This window comes from Nipponia nippon, unplaced genomic scaffold (assembly GCF_047370975.1).
Source record: "Nipponia nippon isolate SJK-2023a ecotype South Korea unplaced genomic scaffold, ASM4737097v1 scaffold_7, whole genome shotgun sequence".
NCBI lineage: Eukaryota > Metazoa > Chordata > Aves > Pelecaniformes > Threskiornithidae > Nipponia > Nipponia nippon.
In genome coordinates, this window is record NW_028262391.1 from 1,699,892 (window position 1) to 1,718,425 (window position 18,534).

The window sequence follows — 18,534 nt, forward strand, 5'->3', positions numbered from 1 at the left end:
GCGGGGCCTGCCCCTCCCCAGCCGACGGGCTAAGCTGGGCCTGCCAGCCCCTGTCCGCGGGGATGCAAAAGAAAGAGAAGGAGGCAGGACGTTGGACTCCCGCGTGGTCAGCACCATGGTTTAATCAAAGTCGGCCAAAATGACAAACGCCAAGTACTTTCCAGAGTTAAAAAGCACTGATCATTTATACATCTGGTACAAGAGCGTAAGAAAATGAGGGCAACCACAATGAAAATCGACGACACTTAACAAGCATTACAGAGAACACATTATTTGAGAATTACTAATCTGCCATATTTTAAGTTCTTGTGATAATTGGTGGGGTTTAAGTTTTGAAGTCAACAGAATCTTTCCCTTAAAAGAGTTCTTTTGTTCAATAACGAACACGATGGGGGCAGCGGCAATGCCCGACACACACATCTGACCTGCAGCCTGGGAAGTCTGGAAAGCAAAGGATCAAATACAAATGACTTCCAAACACAAAATACTGCCAAAGCTCATCTCGTGATCTTGTACAGCTTCCAGTTAGAAGGCTGTTCCTGAAGTAACGAGCCTTGCAGGTATCGGCGTCACGAACGACACACAACTGAATTTGATACACTTATTGAGTGTCTCGGAGGAAAAAAATAGGGGCAAACTGCGGATGACCGCAGTTAATTTCTCTCATTCACGACAGAGAACGGCTCAAGCTACAGGGTTAAAGATGCCCGGAGTCTCCGGCGGCATCACCCCGCCGCCTTCGCCTGCTCTCGGTTCTCCTCGGCGCAGCAACATGGGCGCACTGACCCTCCACGTCGATAAACCAAACTCCTGTCTGCCCTTCGGTGGGAACAAGGTCCTGTCCTGGGCTTGTACAGCCGTCCCGCCGGCCTTCCCACCTCTGGACAGACTCCACTCCTTACCTATTTTTCCTACTACTTCCCATCTTTCCTGTTTTAGCATGCTGATCGTATGGAAGCTGATATCCTACTTGTGTTCCTGCTACGGTAAAATGAGACGAGCTACTCCTGTACATTTCCATTCACTTTCTGATAGACATTAAAAAGAAAATACTAACATTAGGCCCTTACTTATAAAATCCAACCTAAGACAAACATGAGTATATTTCCTAATCAGACACTGTGGTGTGCATTTTAGTTAGGAATGATTTGACTTCATAACATTCCTAGGGGGTATTCTTTTCATTCCCAGTTTAGAGATTAGAAATAACACAACTCAAAGACAGACATGAAGCTATTCAGGAGTCAACAAGCAAGTTTTCTCTATCACAGGGCTCTCGGCTTTTACAAGAGACCACCTTTCCTGTACAGGACACAATGCTGGTCTATACAAACATACTTCTTAAGCCCACTTATTTATTTTGGGTTTTTTTTTAAGTGTCTTTTTTCCACTTCTTGTCGCTGTCCCCTGGACCAGCTTCCTCTCCAGAGCTCAACTATGCCGTTCCACCTGCGTGTTGTCACCAAGAGCAGGGTTTTAAGTTATACCCATATGAACAAAATTAAACTTTCCATATATAAAATAATTCTTATTAGTGCTTTGTTAACTATATTATTGCTACCATTTTAAGCCAGCCAGGATGAACGTGTTCAAAATAGGAAATTAGCAGTTCTACCACAGACATTGTCATTCTCTATACAACGGCCTAATAAAATACAGTCAGGACACCACCAGGTTGCCCTTTTCAATGGCTACCCAGAAGATTTAGTAGTAAATAAGCATTTCAAAGTGACAAAAATGGTCTTGCCTCCTACAAAGAAACAGCTGCTAATTGGTTCACAGCAGACTTTCCAGAAATACTTCTCTGGGAACGGAAGCTTCCATAAACTGACTATTTTCAGCCAATTTTTATCCTCAGCTTTAAAAATCAAATGCAAAGACCCTTGCACGCCTTGAAGCTGATAACACCAAATCTCACTGATCAAGAAATGTTTTATACAATTAATATATGTATACAAAGCTTGCATTAGACGATCTTACATTACAGATTTACAGTCAATGCAGAAAGAAATGTAAACTCCACCACTAATTTATGGGTAATTTCACCCTGATACCTAGCACAATCTAGGTGACCTCACCCTTATTTTTCTCTCTCCAAGTATCCTCTCAGAAATACAGCTACAGAATGAATTGTAAAAAAAATCACTTCTCATGATTATAATGGCAGGACAGCACTATCTAATCTGCACAGACGTGTCAAATCATTTGAAAGTGATTAAAGTTAATAAAATTTTTGTACTGTACCAGTGTTTGAAGCCAGTATATAGGAGAAGTTTAATATTTACAGAATTAAATAGCTGTCCTCGTATTATTAGCAGTGGAAAGCTAATTATAAATATACAGAATTATAATAATATAAACTGACAGAGGCTTGCTCTAAATGAGGTTGGTGACATACATCATTTCAGTGAGAGCTAAATTAGGATTTTAGACACCAAAAAATCACACACACTGTACATTTTCTGCTGGATCACTTCACAAGCTCCCTTAAAATTACTCCATAAAACGTGACCCAATCTACACACAAGCAGTACGTGTCTACTTGGTGCATTGAAATGTGCAAGTAGCAAATGTGGGGGAGAGAGGGTTGTTGGATAGTCCCACAAACAGGAGGTGAAATTAAACAAGGAAAGTGAACGATGAGGTTGGATAGGTACCCCAAGAGAAAAGCAGGGCAATTTTAAAAGCTTATCAGGAGTGTGAAGTGGGGAATGCAGGCTGGTATGTGAATTTGGAGACATCCATGCCTGGGAATTTTTGGCACACCCTTATCTTCAGCAGGCTGGTGCAATTTGCTGAACGTCAGCACGGTGACCTGCTGCCACAGAGGCTGTCATGAGCTGAGATCAGGATGGCGTTACTTAAGCATGGAACTAGATGTTGGCTTTCTCTCTGTCTCTTTTTAAACTCGAGAGAGCTGCTCTTGTGCACGAGCTGTGAGAGTGCGGCATGACCATCAGAACTGCTATTACAACATGCAACTACTCCCACTGTCCCTCCCCCCCAAAATCCGATCCATCCCACTGTAACGGGATTATTCCTACTGAAACCCCTCGGTAAGGACATTCACAACACCAAGTTGTTACACATGCTTTGCTGATATAAAGAGGAAAACATTAGAATTGTATAATTGCTGTTAAAATTGTATTTAATATCACATTTTAGTGACTGGAAATTAATTCCAATTCTAACAAATTGAGTACAGGGAAAGCAAGTAATCAAGCCGTCTCATGTATCTGAAGATGACTTAAAAGATCTTTTTCATTTCCAAACCTCATTAAACAATCGGTACATTTGTGAGGCAAGTCTGCCGAATGCCTGAAATCCAAATGAGTTTTAAGGTCTTCAATCTGTCCTGTTGAATATTCACAGTATTGACACAAATAAATCCCTTCAGATAAATGAGAGCTTAAATGCTTGCAATATTCCAACATACCTGAAAAGCCCTTCCCACAGTCATCACAAACATGAGGGAATATTTTGGTGTGCTCGATCGCTACGTGCCTGTTGACGTTTGTATGCAGCCTGCTCCTGAAGCCGCACACTTGGCATACAAAGAAGTTTTTGCATTTGTCAAAACTGATTTTGTTTATGAGGCTGTACTGTCCGCGCTCCTTGTTATTATAGCTGTCGCTTAACTCTATCAGTCGACACGCGTGTTCGTTCACCACGTGGCTATGCAGATCTTCCGGATCATTTGTTTCGTGCTCGCAGAACTGACACAAATACTGCTCGTCACAGCTGTGTTCCTGGAAGTGCAGGTACAACTCGCTGCTCGAGGAGAACTGCATATCGCACTGCTCGCACCAATACAGGTGGTCATTGAAGTGAGTGTCTGCTATGTGCTGACTCAGATTCTCAAATATCACTGTTTTGTAGTCGCAATATTTACAGATGTACGGATCCTCCTCGTGTAGTTTAACATGTTCAATGAGCTGCACTTTGCTGGAGAAGCTTTCTTTACAAACTTTACAGACATGAGTGTCTGCACACGTCTTGTGCTTCAGGATCACGTGCTGCTTTAAATCAGAAAAGTACTTGCTATTGAAGTCGCAGAGCTCACACTTGTATAAGCCGCTGCTGTTGGCTCTCAGCAAAGGCCATTTCTGTTGAGCTGTGATATTCAAAGCCTGGTTCTTCTCAAAGATTTTACAGGTTTCCAGAGGGATTTCCTCTAGGTCCTCAGCTTCTAGCTTCTCAGGTGACACGGTCTGTGTTTCTATATCGTGAACTTCTACAGCATTCACTTCTGTTGTAGAAATTTCTACAGTTTGAATATCTAGGGGTTTCTCTTCTTCTGTAGGGCTGTCACTGAATATAGGGGAATCACATAAGTCTCTGCACATTCCGTTATTAGTGCCTTTATCTGCACGGGGAAATAGATAATAAAAGCAAAAGGTTAAAACACCCCTGCAAAACACCTGGGTCCGCATTTAACTTCAGTTAGTTGTAGCAGCGTACGAAGAGCAGTTATTTTTCCCCAGCCAGACTACGTATTATGTTTAACAAATAAATACCGTAAACTACAAATCCTTCACCTCTTCTGTCAAAGCAAAAACGTTACATAAAAAGCCAGCAGCCACGCTCTCCGGATTCCCAGCAGCTAAGCTGCAAATACACATTTACCTTTATCCTTCTTTTTAGGGTCTGTATAGTGCAACCCCACAATGTTTGAATGTGACCCGCTCCACTGAGAAGTCCCTGCATGCACTGGACTCCCATCATCATCTGTGTCTAGGCTCTGCACAGGACTGTGGAATCTACCTGCAAAGATAAAAGCAGAATTTTCTTGTCATCATTTGTCTACACTAGCATCATCACGATTCTTTAACCATACATCTTATTTACTATTTACTTATTCTAGTTGCATAAATTTATCTTCATATACTAATCATATCATAACCACATTAAAGTAACAAAAACTTCAGAAATTATTTCTATACATACACGAGACAATGAAAGAATTCAAAAGGTGGCAACTCTGCTTTTAAAATTTCAGCAAAAAATAGTAAATTAATCATACTGGAAAAAACTTAAAATCCTTAAATAAAACTTTACATTTGAAAGACACACTGTAAAAATATTCTTCAGTATTTCTGGACATCACATTTTAAAATATAATACTTTGTAAGACTTCTGAAGACTTGCTGGCTAATTTATTAGAGTGAAAAGAAGAACAAATAGAATAAAAATCCATCCTCACATTTGCTCTGCTAAACTTTATATCCATTAGTGGCTGTTGTAAAAAAGACATTTTGTTTTTCGTAAGTCCAGTTCGATGCAATTGCTGGTAAATTCCATCTGAACTCTTAGGCTGTTTACATCAGCTTTACGTTACCTAGCTAATGGATATTTAGATAAATAAGTCTAATCATCATTAGAAATGCTGTAAAACGGAAGGATCTTTTCATCGTCATCGTTTCTACTTTGAAAATTGTATCTCCATGACAATGATTAAACAGCCTTCCACCAGTCTAAGGCACGTCAGATTGCAACCATGCTCAGAAGTCACCCGCTACGTATTTTGTATTCTATTTACTTCTACAAATAGGAGCATGATACACTTAGTAAAGAGTTGCAGAACAAGACCCCAAAATGCACTCTTACCTCTGTTTTCAGAAAACTTTATATCTGGCTGCTTCATAGAACAGACGCTATAGCAGTGGTCAGAAAAAATTCCACTGTTGTCTATGTATTTGCTTGCACCTGAAGAATCTTAAAAAAAAAAAAAAAGAAAAAGTAAGTTTTTATACTGGCGCATTGATGTCGCTACATATGTATTTCACGTTCACCAAAATTCCCCTCACCAGCTGTGTTTTTACTTCTTGTGTTGTAATAACTCTGTGCTGGCCTGAAAACACTCCTGTTGCGATGTACAACTTTCAGCCACTCTCCTGATGTGCGGAGTACCAGATACAGTCATTAAACTCCGCTCCCGCTGAAGACAGTGACAGGAACACAATTTGTCCAGTGCTGAACACTTCTGGACCCCCCATTCCAACTTCTACAGAATTTCTCCCCACGTGTGTTAGTAAAATCATCTTCGTTTTGGAGCTTGAGCGAGTTCCCCCATTTGCAGGGAGGACAGAATAAAACCATTCAGATGTGCTGGCAGAAAGTGGCTTAACGACGGAGCACACAGAGCAGGTACTCAGTACATTTGGACCAAGACTTCTTATCCCACCCCTTCTGGTACTGATTTTCCATGTATTAGCACATGTGGTCCCGTCTCATAAAGTAATCATTCTGTCATTCTGAGAGAAAATAAACTTAAGCATACATAACTCAAGCTCTGGACTGACCTGAATATCGGGAAGGATGTAGAGTCTTCCTTTTCCTCTTTTTAGGATGTTCATTCATTTTGGATAGTCTAAATTAACTGTAAAGTGAAAACATTCAAGAATTAGTCATTTGTATCTAGCTAATCTTTCATGACTTTATGAAACAATACAAACATTTTGGAAATGCGCACATTAAACACAAGAGGTTTTAAAATTTTAATGTTGAAAATAGTAACAAAAAGTCATGCTCTCTTACCAAAAATCCAAACTCTTCAGTATCAGCAAGCAGAGCAGCGAAGCAGCTGATGGCTGTACAGCTTCCAAACGTAGCGAATACATCAGCTCAAGAACATTTCCATCTACGGAGTGACAGCATTTTAACACACTTTAAAACTTGAGCACAAAATAAAAAAACAACCAACAAAACAGAATCAGATACACAGATATTAAAAAGAATGAAGCTATGGAAATTGAAGCTAGAAAACAACATAAAGTGTAGATATTAACTTTGGTTTAGAGTATCAAAATTAATAAGGTAGATGCATTAGAGGATTTGTTTTCCTTTTGTCCCAGGTTAGCTGGCTTTGGCTGCACTCGGCAGCTCCTGACAACAGAAAAACAGACGGAGACGACACCAAAAACACTCGAGCTGCATATTGGCCCAAGCAGTTCTGAAGAAGGGCGGGCTGCACACATGGAACCTGATGTGGTTTACTGCAACGCTGGAGCACTGAGGGGCCCTGGTTCTTCTGAGGCCAAGGCCATCCACCAGAGGTGAAAGCGGGAAAAAAAGGCCCCTCGTTGAGTAAATGCTGTTCTCGTGAAATGAAACAGTTTGCCTGAATTAAAATTTTACTTTAAGGGAAGAATAACAGCGAAAACACAGGGGGTTTAATATTGTATCACGGTCTAGAGTATCAGTTACCCTTATCGCTTTTCCTGATGGCGAGGGAAGAACCTCCGTTATACCGAGAGAGCCAGTTTTATCCCGGCTAACGCGGCTCAACCCTTTCCCCAGGGATCGCCCCACGGGGCAGGAACGCCTGTTGTTCTCCCCAGCGGCCTTCTTTCGGTACATCTTTCCCGGCTGCTCGGCGCGGTTACGGGAAGGGCCCTCAGAATCGGGATGCCCGGAGCGCCTCGCCGAGGCGGCCGCGGCCTGCGCGGAGGCCGGAGCCGGGAACGGCGGCAAAGGCGCCGCTCCGCCTTCCCCCCCCCCCCGCCCCGAGGCAGCGGCGGGGCGGCCGCGGGCGGCGGCGAGGCGCGGAGCGGGGGGCAGGGGCGAGGCCGCGGCCACGCTCCGGCGGCGGGGAGAGGGCCCAGGCGGGAGCCGCCACCGCGGAGCGCCGCAGGCCCGGCCCCGCCTCAGCGCGGCGGGGGACGCGCGGGCCCGGGCGCCCTGCGGGGCGTGAGTCACCGCTGACTGCCGCGGCGGGGGCCGAGCCCCTCGCCTCAGGGCGGCGGCTGAGGGGCCGCGCTTCACATGGCGCCGGGGCGAGGGGTAAGGCGGGGCGGGTGCGGGGCGACGGTCAGCGGGGCGCGGGCCGCGCCCGGCGCGGCGAAAGGCCGGAGGGAGGCGGGCGCTGGCGGAGCCACGGGTTTCCCCGCGGCCGCGGTTGGCGCCGGCGGCCGCTCCCCTCCTGTCTCGCCGCCGGGACTCACCTTCCGCTCCGCGCCCAGCCGCCGGCCGCCGCCGCCTCCGGACGCGGCGCTCCCCGCGGGGGAAGGGGCGGGGCGGGGCAGCCGCCGCCACCATGGCGCCCCCTGGGGGCGCGCCGCTGCGCCGGGCGCCTCCCGCCCCCCGCGCCTCGCCGTAACCAAACCTTTAATGGGTCCTTTAATTAACAGGCGATGCTGCCAGCCTAACGCTCGGAGGCGTTCGCCGGCGCCCTTCCACACGCAGGCTTTCTCCAGGGCTCGCGAAGCATCTGACAGCATCCGATCTGCGCTCAGAGAGGGCAGGGGGGTGCCATCGCCACGCAAATGTTCGCATTTTACACAAGAGACAGTGTGATGTCAGAGCCAGGACCTCATAACGCACAGATTTACTTTTTGTATCAGCGTAGCAGCTCTCCCTGAAAGCTGCTGTATAGGAGAAGCAACGTAAAATAACGGCCGAAGAATTAAAATAAGCAACTTTCCCCTTTTCAAAATTTTCCAGGTTTACAATCACAGAAGAATCCCCCCTTTTTGCTCACCTCATCTTTACTTTTTTTATGCCACAGTAAAGAGCAGTAAGTTCTGTTTCCCCACAAAGCAGAATATTTCAAACAGCGCCTCATTATTTTTCAAAATAAAGTAATTTTTTTTGAAGGCACAAGGGAGACCATTACAGTCACTTAGTTTGATGACTTAAAGCAGATAACGGAATTTTACCAAGCATTTCATTCATTGAACTATTCTGCTCTGGCTTAGCCTCAAGTTACTTAAAATTAAGATCAAGCTTTCAATTAGCAGAGAATCCACAACATCCCTGGTGTTGCTCCAGTGATTACCAAAAAAAAAAAAAATTATACCCTGCTTCTGGCCTCAGATTTATTCATTAGCTGGAAGCTGACATTGGACTTACTCTGTTTATAAAATCCTACCTTTAGGCTTTCTCCTGAAAGTTGGAAACATGTCTTTAGGGTGAGCCGATTTGGTTAGAGCCACACAGAAAGAGCTTCATCCTGCGATCACGCAGAAGGTTTGATGGTAAGCAGCATGAATATAAGTAAAGGTCTCCTTTTGAAGCACACCGCTGAGCCCTCAGAAATGAAATAAATGGGGCACATCTGTTATCTCCTGAGCTGAATCACCAATCGAACAAGACGCTGGCACCCCAGCTCAGTTTGTTCTCTGCTGTTTATTCCAGCCGTAGGAGCTGAGGTTATTCCAGGACACCTGGCGTTGAAGTTCTCATAAATTGGCTATAGCCACCCAAATGGGGGGATGCCCACATGTTTCTCCCTCTATTGACCAAGAAGTTTTCCGTGTAAATATTCCAAAAAGGAAAAAAAAAAAGGGCACTTTCCCCAGTTCCTAGCAGAGGGCAGTAATGGGAATTTACAATCCGTAATCTGTCAAGCGAAACAGGAAAAAAACCACAACCCAACCCCAACCTCAAACCCTTTCCTTTGGATTCAGTCCTGCTTGGTGAGGCAGAACGAGGATCACCAAGGCACTTCCACGTAAAGCACACCCCATCGCCTCTACCTTTTGATTGATTTCTTCTCCGCACCAAGCGGCACAGCCCACCACCACCTATGTCAGACGAAAAGACGAGGCTTCGAGTGAAGAACAACGTCTGAGGAAGATCCCCTTTGAAGGCGCAGATGCAGTTCAAAGTCACGGGCATCAAACAGTGTCATCAATGCTTCAGACAGAAAAGTCCAAATGAGTCTCATTTTCTAAACCACGGCGTGCCTGGGACGTTCAGGCAGCTCTGGGTCAGGGTTTAACCGCTCAGAACCCCTTCCAGCTGGAAATACAGAAAAGCCCATGTGATATTCACCTTATTGTTTAAGTGGGCAACAGAGATGATGGTCATTTCAGTTAGTAGAGATGTATCCTTACCAAAATAAGAATGCAGTAACCCCTTTCTTCACTGAAAGCATAGGTGTAGCTCATGGTAACAACCTTTGCTGAAGTTAGTGTTCATTAGCATTTAAAAGGACATACAGGAGGTTACCCAAGGCATCCTGTCTAGCATCAGTTTTCCCGCTTTTTTGTTACATGGGTTCAGATTTTGGATAAGTCTTTCCAATGCAGGTTGGAAACCAGACTGATTTCTGAGCATAAAATCAGGAGGGCTCATTGAGATTCCTGTGCCAAAGCAAACTGCCCACATTGCAAATCATTCTTCTGTTTCACCAGCATTATTTTGCAAGTTTTCCATAATTTTTTGATGCTTTAGGGATCGCGACTTAGAACTACCACAAAAAAATCACACCATGGTAATGGCAGTAAAGTCTAAAATTTGCATTTGAACAAGAACTGATGATCCCCTTTCCACGAACCATCCTGTGCATTTAAAACAAGGTGGTAACCAGTCATAACCATTTCATAGTTACTAGAAAATGGTAAAACTCACCTTATGCTGTCATAAACAGAAGTTTAACCTGTTCTGCTTCAAAAATCACTAGTCATACTTGGGTTTGCTCTCTCCAGACTAGAGCTCAGCTTGAGCTTCAAAATCAATATAAGGGTAATGACGTCCACCTTGTATTACAGTCGGAATCCAGTGCAGACTGAGCACCTGCTGGAATGCAGCCCTTTTCAAAGCTAGGCCCTGGTGATCTGCAACAGAACTGAGCAGTGCACAAAGTTTAAAGCTTACTGGGGACAAAGACGTGTAGAAGTGACCTTATAAAAAACCCTGACACTTCCTTCATCCCTCCAAAGAAGTGAGGTTCTCGGCAAGAGAACTCAAATCCCTCCCACGAGGAGTTTGTTAGCAGTTGAAGCCCAAAGTAGACCAACACGTCCACAGCAGCAATTCCGCTGCAGCCCCATGCTCCTACACTTGCCAGTGAGTAATTTCCCAAATATGTTTCTCACTCTTTCAAAATTCGTATTGGATACAAAAATACAACCTAGTTTCTGTAGCTTTTTTTTTTTAATATAGTTTTGGTAATGAAAGCATGAAGGATATTTTTAAAAAACAAACCAGACTGATTTAGCAGGGGCTTTAAAACCATCCAGCTGAAACACTTCAGTAACATCTGCTCTCTTAGCACAACTTTTACAGCCCACATCTAAAATAAGTTACTTATTTTGAGGATCAACATGTACAAGAACGAATGCCACGCGCACCTAGGACTTCCCACCCATAAACAATGCAAGTTCTGCCTCTGGTCTCCCCCCCAATTAACTGATGTATGCAATTCCCATCGCCTTTCTTCTAGCCTTTTCCGAAAGCAGAGCTGCAACACCAAACCACTCCTCCAAGACTGAAGATTTCTTAAATTCTCACTTCAGAATTCACAAGTGTACCAATCATATTATTTTAATTTAATTGTTAGTATATACATTAACACTCAAAAGTGTGATAAAAACCAAACAAAGGTAGGTTTTTTTAATAAACAGCATATGATACAGACCGCGAAGATAAATAAAAAGCAGACTTTTTACACTTTCCCATGAACATGAACTACAATGAGTATCATAGGCCAAACTTTTGTTACTTGAGTAGCACAGCAGAAGGGGAAAAAGTTTTTTTTTTTTTTAAAAAGTACTGCAAGACTATTCTCAGTATGACAACACATGCATCTTGCTGCATCTTAAGTACTTTTTTTGGCCCATTATTACTAAAAATGTCTTGCTTTCTAACTACTTTACCACAGGACCTTTATTACAGAATGACATACACATGGCAACACCCCCCACCCCCCCCCAGTAGTGGTTATTTCAAAGATAATTGTCTCATTTTTAAAAGATATTTCAAGCACTGGTGGGTGTTTATACTCTCCTTTTGATGCAGACACCTAACTGCTACTAGCTTCAAAGTAACATATGAGCATCAAGAGATCACACCCTCCTGGGCTCTACTTCTCCGAAACGCCAGCAGGTCCTGGGCCGCCTTGGAAGAGCACTGCCAGCAGGTCAAAGGAGGTGAGCCTTCATCCTGCCCCTCTGCTCAGCACCGGTGAGGCCACACCGGGAGTGCCGGGCCCAGTGCTGGGCTCCCCAGTATAAGCCACACATGGACAGACTGGAACAGGTCCAGCGAAGGGCCATGAAGGTGAAGGGATAGGAAGGGAGGCTGAGAGAGCCGGGATTGCTCAGCCCGATGAAGAGAAAGCTCAAGGAGCATCTTGTCAATGCATATAAATACTTGATGGAGAGGAGTAAAGACAACAGGCAAGGCTTCTCTCAGTGCTGCCTGCTGAAAGGCCATGAGGCAATGAAACAGAAGAAATTTCATATAAACATTAAGAAAACACTTTTGCTCTGGACTCTTCCTCGTTGGACAGGCTCTACACCCACGGGGCCGAAGCCCTGGGCAACCTGCTGAGCCTGCTTCGGGCAGGGCGGCTGGACCAGACCGCCTCCGGAGGTCTCCGCCAGCCTCACCGATTTGTGACAACTCTTGCAACTGTGGTGCCAGGTACAGCGACAACAATACTTCCCGAATTTCAAGCCTGGGAATCCAGAACATCAGCCTGCAGCCATATATGTTTTAAATCCTTTCCTACGCCAGGGAAGTGGATTTTGATAGCGTGTGTGGATATTCACAGTTAAAACTTGCAGAGGTGCAAAAGGGCAAGGGGAAAGGATGAAAGTCCCAGATGATGAATTATACATTTATCTTCACAAGAGAAGAATCTGGACCACAGCAGCTGTAAGACAAGAGGAAGACTCATCTCTTCCTCCCTTCCTTTTCTTTCTCCTGCCCCAAATGAAACAGTGGGACACCTTTGGACAGCCTGGGGCAGCTGATAATTCAGGATATAGAACGCTATTAATAAAGCCTGGAAATAGATTAAGAGTACTTAAACCAAAGAAACAAAGCAGAATGAGATTGCAGCTATGAATATCTGTGTTTTGGCTCTTAAGGATTAACAAAACTACAGCAGACATTAAGACTGTTAGGAGAAACAGCTTCTGCTTGAATTAGGCTTTCTGTAACTTCAACAATACAATTAAGTCAGGTTTAACTGTGATTAATTATTACTGGAACAGGTTCCTAACAAAAGTGATGCAGTTACACTGAACTAAACACGGCTCCTAGACCAGTTTGTAGCTCCTACGGGACTGGCACCAGAACTTCAGAAAGAGTCACGATAGAATAGTGTATTTTTGGCCTTCTTTATGCCGAAGGAATATTGCATCACATAGAGAAGTGACAGTAAGGACACTTAAACTTAAGACACATTTATACAAACCAATGGGAATGCTAGCTTCAAAGTACAAGCAGAGCATTGCTTCGACTGGTTTTCTCTTATGAATATTTTATGTTGTTGTTATGCTATGGGCATGTCCCTTTTTGGGGAGAGAGGTGTTGGAGAGGGAAGGTAAGAGAGAGGGACAGAGGGATCCACCTCCGGCTTTGAGTCAGGAGTGCTAACGCAGCAAGAGCTCGTACTTGTAAAAGTCTACCTCATAAAGCTCAGAAGTCAAGAATACCACACTGCAAATTAAAAACAACTTATTTTTCCTGAGGGTGGGTTCAACAAGTCATTATCCTATGAAAGAGTAGGAAGAGGAAACATTTAAGCTAGCAGGCAATAAAGTTCCCGAAGTCTCAAGAATGAAGGTAACTATAGACAAGATGACAGTCGTTATGAATTGGAGAGCTGAGAAGGCTAGTTAATAAAGACTATTTCAAAGTAAAATTGTCAAGTGTTTAACTGGGCTGCTAGTAAAGACTCCTCTCGTTAAGAGATCACCTTTCATGCCGAATCATGTGAATAAGTAATCTGGGACTTTGATATACACATAGACTAATTCTGATTTCATACGCTGTTGTGAATCCAGAGTGATTCTGAGGACGTCAGTGTTCTAGCAGCATGAAGTGAAATTGGAGTTTCTCAAAGACCAGAGCACCTATAGATTTGGTTAGTATATGCAGACAGAGAACTTCCATATCCAGTTTCCAGTTGGCTTCCCTTCGTTAACACAGATGTATGAAATAACAGAACCAAAAAACCCCCAAAAACCCACAGCGACTGCAGGGGTGGTGACCTACGCATTACTTGGGACAGTCAGAGCCTTATCTAAACCGAGACAACTTTCAGCACAAAAAAAAAAAGGATACAAATACATTATTTGTATGAAACATGTATTGCAAAATTATGTTGGGATTCAACAACCTGCAATAACATCCACAGCTATGTAGTATTAAAAAAAAAAACCCAAACAAGTGTGGTTCTTCCATTCAAGTAAAGCTAAACCAAGAGAAACACGGAAGTTTAAAAAAAGTCTCAGAAGCAGCAAATTACAATTCTTTCTGTAATACCACACCATTTTCATTTACTTGAACATTTTAAAGATGTCAAAAACATCCACAAAATAGTAATATCAAGTGGCTTTTTTGATAATTGTTTTTTGAATGGGTCCAGCCCAGGTCTGCAACCTGTACAGACATACAAAACAGGAGGAATTCACAATTATTAAGAACATGTGTTGGAACATGCCAGTTATAAAATGACAAAGCAAAGAAAATACCTTCAAATTGCCAACAAACATGGGCTACTGACCACTAAAGGGTATTTAATATTTCACATAAAAAGCAAGTTGGAAAACGCCCCCCCCCCCCCCCCCCCCCCAACCCTCCAAACCACCAACAGCAGGGTCATCACATACAAAGTTCTCTACAAGCTTGGTAATTTCTATATTGCCCTTAATATACAGGCTTATATCTTCTCCACAAGATGCCAAACCACTAACAATTTTGGGTTTATTTCAATGCTTTTTTTAAATTCTGAAAGTTACACTGAAGGTCTGTTTCACCTATAAAAATACTACTAGTACACCCTTCAGAACAGAAGTGTGCAGATGTAAGTCAGTACAGGTGCTTTTTCTGCTACCTTTAGGAAAGCAAAGAATAGATTTTTAAGAAAAACGAATGAGCAGCAGCCTGTTCTGTCATTAAATCAAACATAGCTTCACAGTTGAAAAAGTTACTGTTTTTAAATTTGTATTTCACTAAATCACCATTTCCTAATGCGTTGTAACAAAACATCTGGCCCGCTCCTGGGCTCCTTGCTCTGGCAGCCCTACTACCACATTTTGCAGGAGCAAGGTGCTCAGTTTCAATTCAAGCTCAAAATAAGCTACCTAGTGTTTTGTGCAGCTGACTCTCGGAAAAAAATGGAACATTTTCAAATCTCCATGAAGTGGGAACAGTTAAAAAAATAAAAATCCAACTTCCAAGCAACCTCTGTAAAAATCTAGAGCTCGGTTACAGGTGCTCTCGCAGTCTGTAAGCAGATCTTATTTCTGATACCGAGAACAGACAACATCCTCTCATTTACACCAACCTAAGTAAATAGTACCTCCACTATCTTCAGTGAAGTTACATCAGCACAAAACTGGCGTAACAGGATAAGGTAATTAGGGCTGAATGCTTTGAAGCTTAAAAAAGGATTTTTTTTTTTTTTTCCTGAAACAGTGGCAGAATGTTTTTCCAGTGCCCATCCTGGTTATGGTACGAAGAACTGCTTAAAGCCCATGAGCATCTCCTACTTTTTTTTTTCGTTTAAAGGCTGTAATTACCCCAAATCGTATTACATCTGTATCACTATGAAGTTTCCTTTCTTTTACTATTTGATGTTGGTAATAAGTTCTACAGCTTGTGCACAGCGGTTAGCTGCAGTAACTTTTGGAAACAGCCTGATTCCTCATATATTTGTTTGTGCAAAAAGGGTGCAGAACACTGTATGCTTGAACTGAAAGACATTTATACTCATCTACAGAAGTAAATGGCTAGGAAGAGGCAAAGTACAAAAGAAGTTGGGCTCATAACAGCCAATAAATTTGAGCTGATCTTTTCATCCAGGCTGGAAAAGGCTGACCATCTCTTGGATAAATGAGGTAAAGCATTGTTTCAATACCAGATAAATAAGGATAATATAGCACCTAATGTGGCATTTGTGCAAGTTGTACTCGGCTAAATGAAGAGTTACAGCCAACAGGGTTTCAGATTTTGTGAACCAAATTCAAACTGAAACTAAGCCATGTTTTAAAAGAGCTAAACCATTAGAGTGTGTTGACTGCAAAGTAATACATACAAGGGAATTTTACTCTAGGAAGTATAACCAGGGTTAGCAGGACTAAAAATATTCGTATGAACAGACAGGAATATGTAACAGTCAATAAAGAGAGTAATGGGAAGTCTTATTGGACTGCTCCAAAATCTTTAGTAGAGCTAAGGAATAAAACTTCACATTCCCCATACTATTCTTGGAACTTCTGTAGCTTTCACAAAAACAGGTTTCCCCCCACAACATCAAGTATCCGTGTGTGCAGTAATCAACTGCAGGATCTTGACTATGAAAGTGTCTTGAAAGACCAAAGTCTTGGCTTTACAATCCCCAAAGTCTTTCATAATGTAACTGATTGCACATTTTTAATATATTACAATTTGCTAAATGAAGCCAACCACTCATTACCTCATCAGTACAGCCTGCACAACGTACAGTTTATTTATATACTTATATTCTAATCTAACACCAGCTGTCAGCATATTTTATATTACATGTGGTATTGCACTTTGAGTGGCACCTTGGTGCGTGTTTGCAAGTGAACGAGCTGAACCCCCGAAAGGCCCAGACCTTTGGAATTCACTCCAAGTGCTGCCAATCTAACAAGTTTAAAATGTTAGGGAGAACGTCGCCCTCAGAATCACGGGCTTCACTAGTTAAAAAACCTGCTTAATAATTAGAAAAACAGTCCTACCTGAAGTTGCGCATAAGGGCAATCTGAAATCCTCGGTACTCTGAACAGTTTCAAAAAGTGGTGCCAATTGAACTGATTGCACACATCGTAATTGTGTTAGAGGACAACAACTAGATTTACAAATATATATTACACACACACAAAACAGACAAAGCTATAAAATGTTTGGTAACTCCACATGCTTTGAGCTAGCCAGCATATCTGCTGTATGTTGAACTGCTTATTATTGATCGTATTGCAAATCTAAATTGCTATTTCTGATGTATCTGTTACTGGATTAAACAACCACTTCCAAAGGAGGAAGAAAGAGGAGAAATGGTGGACCCAAAGATTGAGGGTTTAAACGTACGTTCCTTGAATAGCCAGCATATCACTTCAGTAATGTGAAGAGTGACGCCCAAAAATTTTTTGAAGACACTTAGGCCAAGTTCACCTCTGGCATTAGTGGGTGTATCTCCCACTGCTTCAATGGTACTTGTGTCCTCTTTCACCAGGGTTGAATTTGGTCCTAGGAGTATATCTCGTCACCTGCAGTGACATTAGTGGAAACGGGAGTCTTGGACAGATAGAACTGGGCTGCAAAATTAAAAGAGTGAATATTGGACAAATCATGTAAATAAAGAATATATATTAATAATAGTTCCTATTATATAAATAGCCTTTATAAAAAAATAATCTTTCAATAATTTTAATAACTCACCTTTCTTTAGGTTCTGGAAAACATGTATGAAAAAAATCTATTCAGTTCAAGTTAGATTAACGCAAACCTAAAATGAACACTACAACTCTCTGTTGCACTAAACCCAATTCTGACCATTCAGCTTCCAGGTTAGTCAGTTTTTGGGGACGATAGGGAGTTTCTTTGTGAAGGTATGAATTGCACCCCTAGAAATACTGAGCAGAAGAAACACCATACTGAATGGGCCTACGTCCTACTGCTTTCAGAAGCCGTGCAGATGACAGACCCAGAAATCAAAGGGTCATCTAAACCCCGTAAATGTTAATGCCTCTGAGCACATTTAAAAGGCACTGTCCTCTCACTATTGTTTTTAGATCTTTGAGCTTAAAATGCCTTCCCTTCAAACTATGCTGCGTTTAAATATTCGCTATCACTTGAATTCCCTTTCCACTCTTCTCAATCCAGCATAGTCTCTACCTGCTGTACCAGATCTAAGGTAACATGTGATGGACTCTATGTTCATGCTAGCACTATTTTCTTTTTCCTTCTAATTCAGCCTATCAAATGAAAAAAGGAAACATTCTTCCCAGTTTACCTTTTTGGGCTTAAGGCATACCATGAAGTCACACATCATACTAAAGCTTAATTTTTGAAGTGTACAATTTTAGTGCTATCTGAAACCCTGTTTTACATTAATTTTTGACAGTTGTCTGAACAGTTCAACTCTTTTCTTGCCATAAATTCTAATGTTGTTCGTGGTTTGTGCAATTCCTATGCAACAAGTCTTTGCTGCTAACAGGTATTAACAGTGCAGTACCCACAAAGCGGGCTATCAGTTCTTGTTTTCTTTGCTTTCATTTCAGTTCAAAGCATGTTGCTTTATTGTGTGGAAGATCCAGTCCATTTTTGTTGTCCAGCCACCATGGTGAGCATCATTCATTTGCTTCATGAAGTACTCAAGAGCTTCCTGCTCGGTTTTGTCCAATGCAAGGGTCTTTCGAATGTATGCAATATCATCAAAGGACTGCAGTTCTGGCATTCCTGAGCCAAGCATCATGGAAAAAAGATTTATGAAGAGGTTGGCATGCTGCCGAATTGCTAGGTAAGCCTTATAACACATCTCCTGAAACCTGGAAGAGACAGGGAAATACACTGAGCTTTTTTTTTCCTCCCCTATTAGATGCATATTACCTC

General features: G+C 42.6%; 2 protein-coding genes across 11 annotated transcripts in view; both read right to left on the reverse strand.

The window, feature by feature from the left end:
- Positions 1-70: 70 nt before the first annotated feature.
- ZNF639 (zinc finger protein 639) lies at positions 71-17,149 on the reverse strand. 3 transcript variants are annotated; one of them, XM_087740381.1, is made up of 9 exons: positions 17,011-17,149; positions 10,354-10,570; positions 8,870-9,741; positions 7,944-8,366; positions 6,538-6,640; positions 6,303-6,379; positions 5,608-5,715; positions 4,627-4,764; positions 71-4,366 (listed from the first exon to the last, which is right to left on the reverse strand). In XM_087740381.1, the coding sequence occupies exons 6-9, from the start codon at positions 6,358-6,360 to the stop codon at positions 3,219-3,221; spliced, it is 1,452 nt and encodes a 483-aa protein (XP_087596507.1). In that variant the 5' UTR covers positions 6,361-6,379; positions 6,538-6,640; positions 7,944-8,366; positions 8,870-9,741; positions 10,354-10,570; positions 17,011-17,149; the 3' UTR covers positions 71-3,218. The 3 variants fall into 3 exon arrangements, with proteins under 3 accessions (XP_087596507.1, XP_087596508.1, XP_087596510.1); XM_087740382.1 differs by lacking the exon at positions 7,944-8,366; XM_087740384.1 differs by lacking the exons at positions 7,944-8,366; positions 8,870-9,741; positions 10,354-10,570; positions 17,011-17,149 and adding an exon at positions 7,207-7,937.
- Positions 11,259-18,534, reverse strand: part of PIK3CA (phosphatidylinositol-4,5-bisphosphate 3-kinase catalytic subunit alpha) — a 47,572-nt gene continuing 40,296 nt past the window's right edge. For 6 of the 8 annotated variants that reach the window (XM_087740375.1, XM_087740377.1, XM_087740380.1 and 3 more), the window contains one exon: positions 11,259-18,470. In XM_087740375.1, coding sequence (XP_087596501.1) covers positions 18,200-18,470 — 271 coding nt within the window. In that variant the 3' untranslated portion in view covers positions 11,259-18,199. The remainder of the gene's footprint in view (positions 18,471-18,534) is intronic. The other 2 variants (XR_015700706.1, XR_015700705.1) reach the window with 2 other exon arrangements.

Excerpts from the sequence above, each read along its gene's own strand:
- ZNF639 (XM_087740382.1), bottom strand. The coding sequence starts at position 6,360 with ATGAATGAACATCCTAAAAAGAGGAAAAGGAAGACTCTACATCCTTCC. Across the intron at positions 5,716-6,302 it reads ACATCCTTCCCGATATTCAG|ATTCTTCAGGTGCAAGCAAA; the intron begins GTCAGTCCAGAG and ends TTTTTTTTTAAG. Across the intron at positions 4,367-4,626 it reads CCCTAAAAAGAAGGATAAAG|ATAAAGGCACTAATAACGGA; the intron begins GTAAATGTGTAT and ends TTCCCCGTGCAG.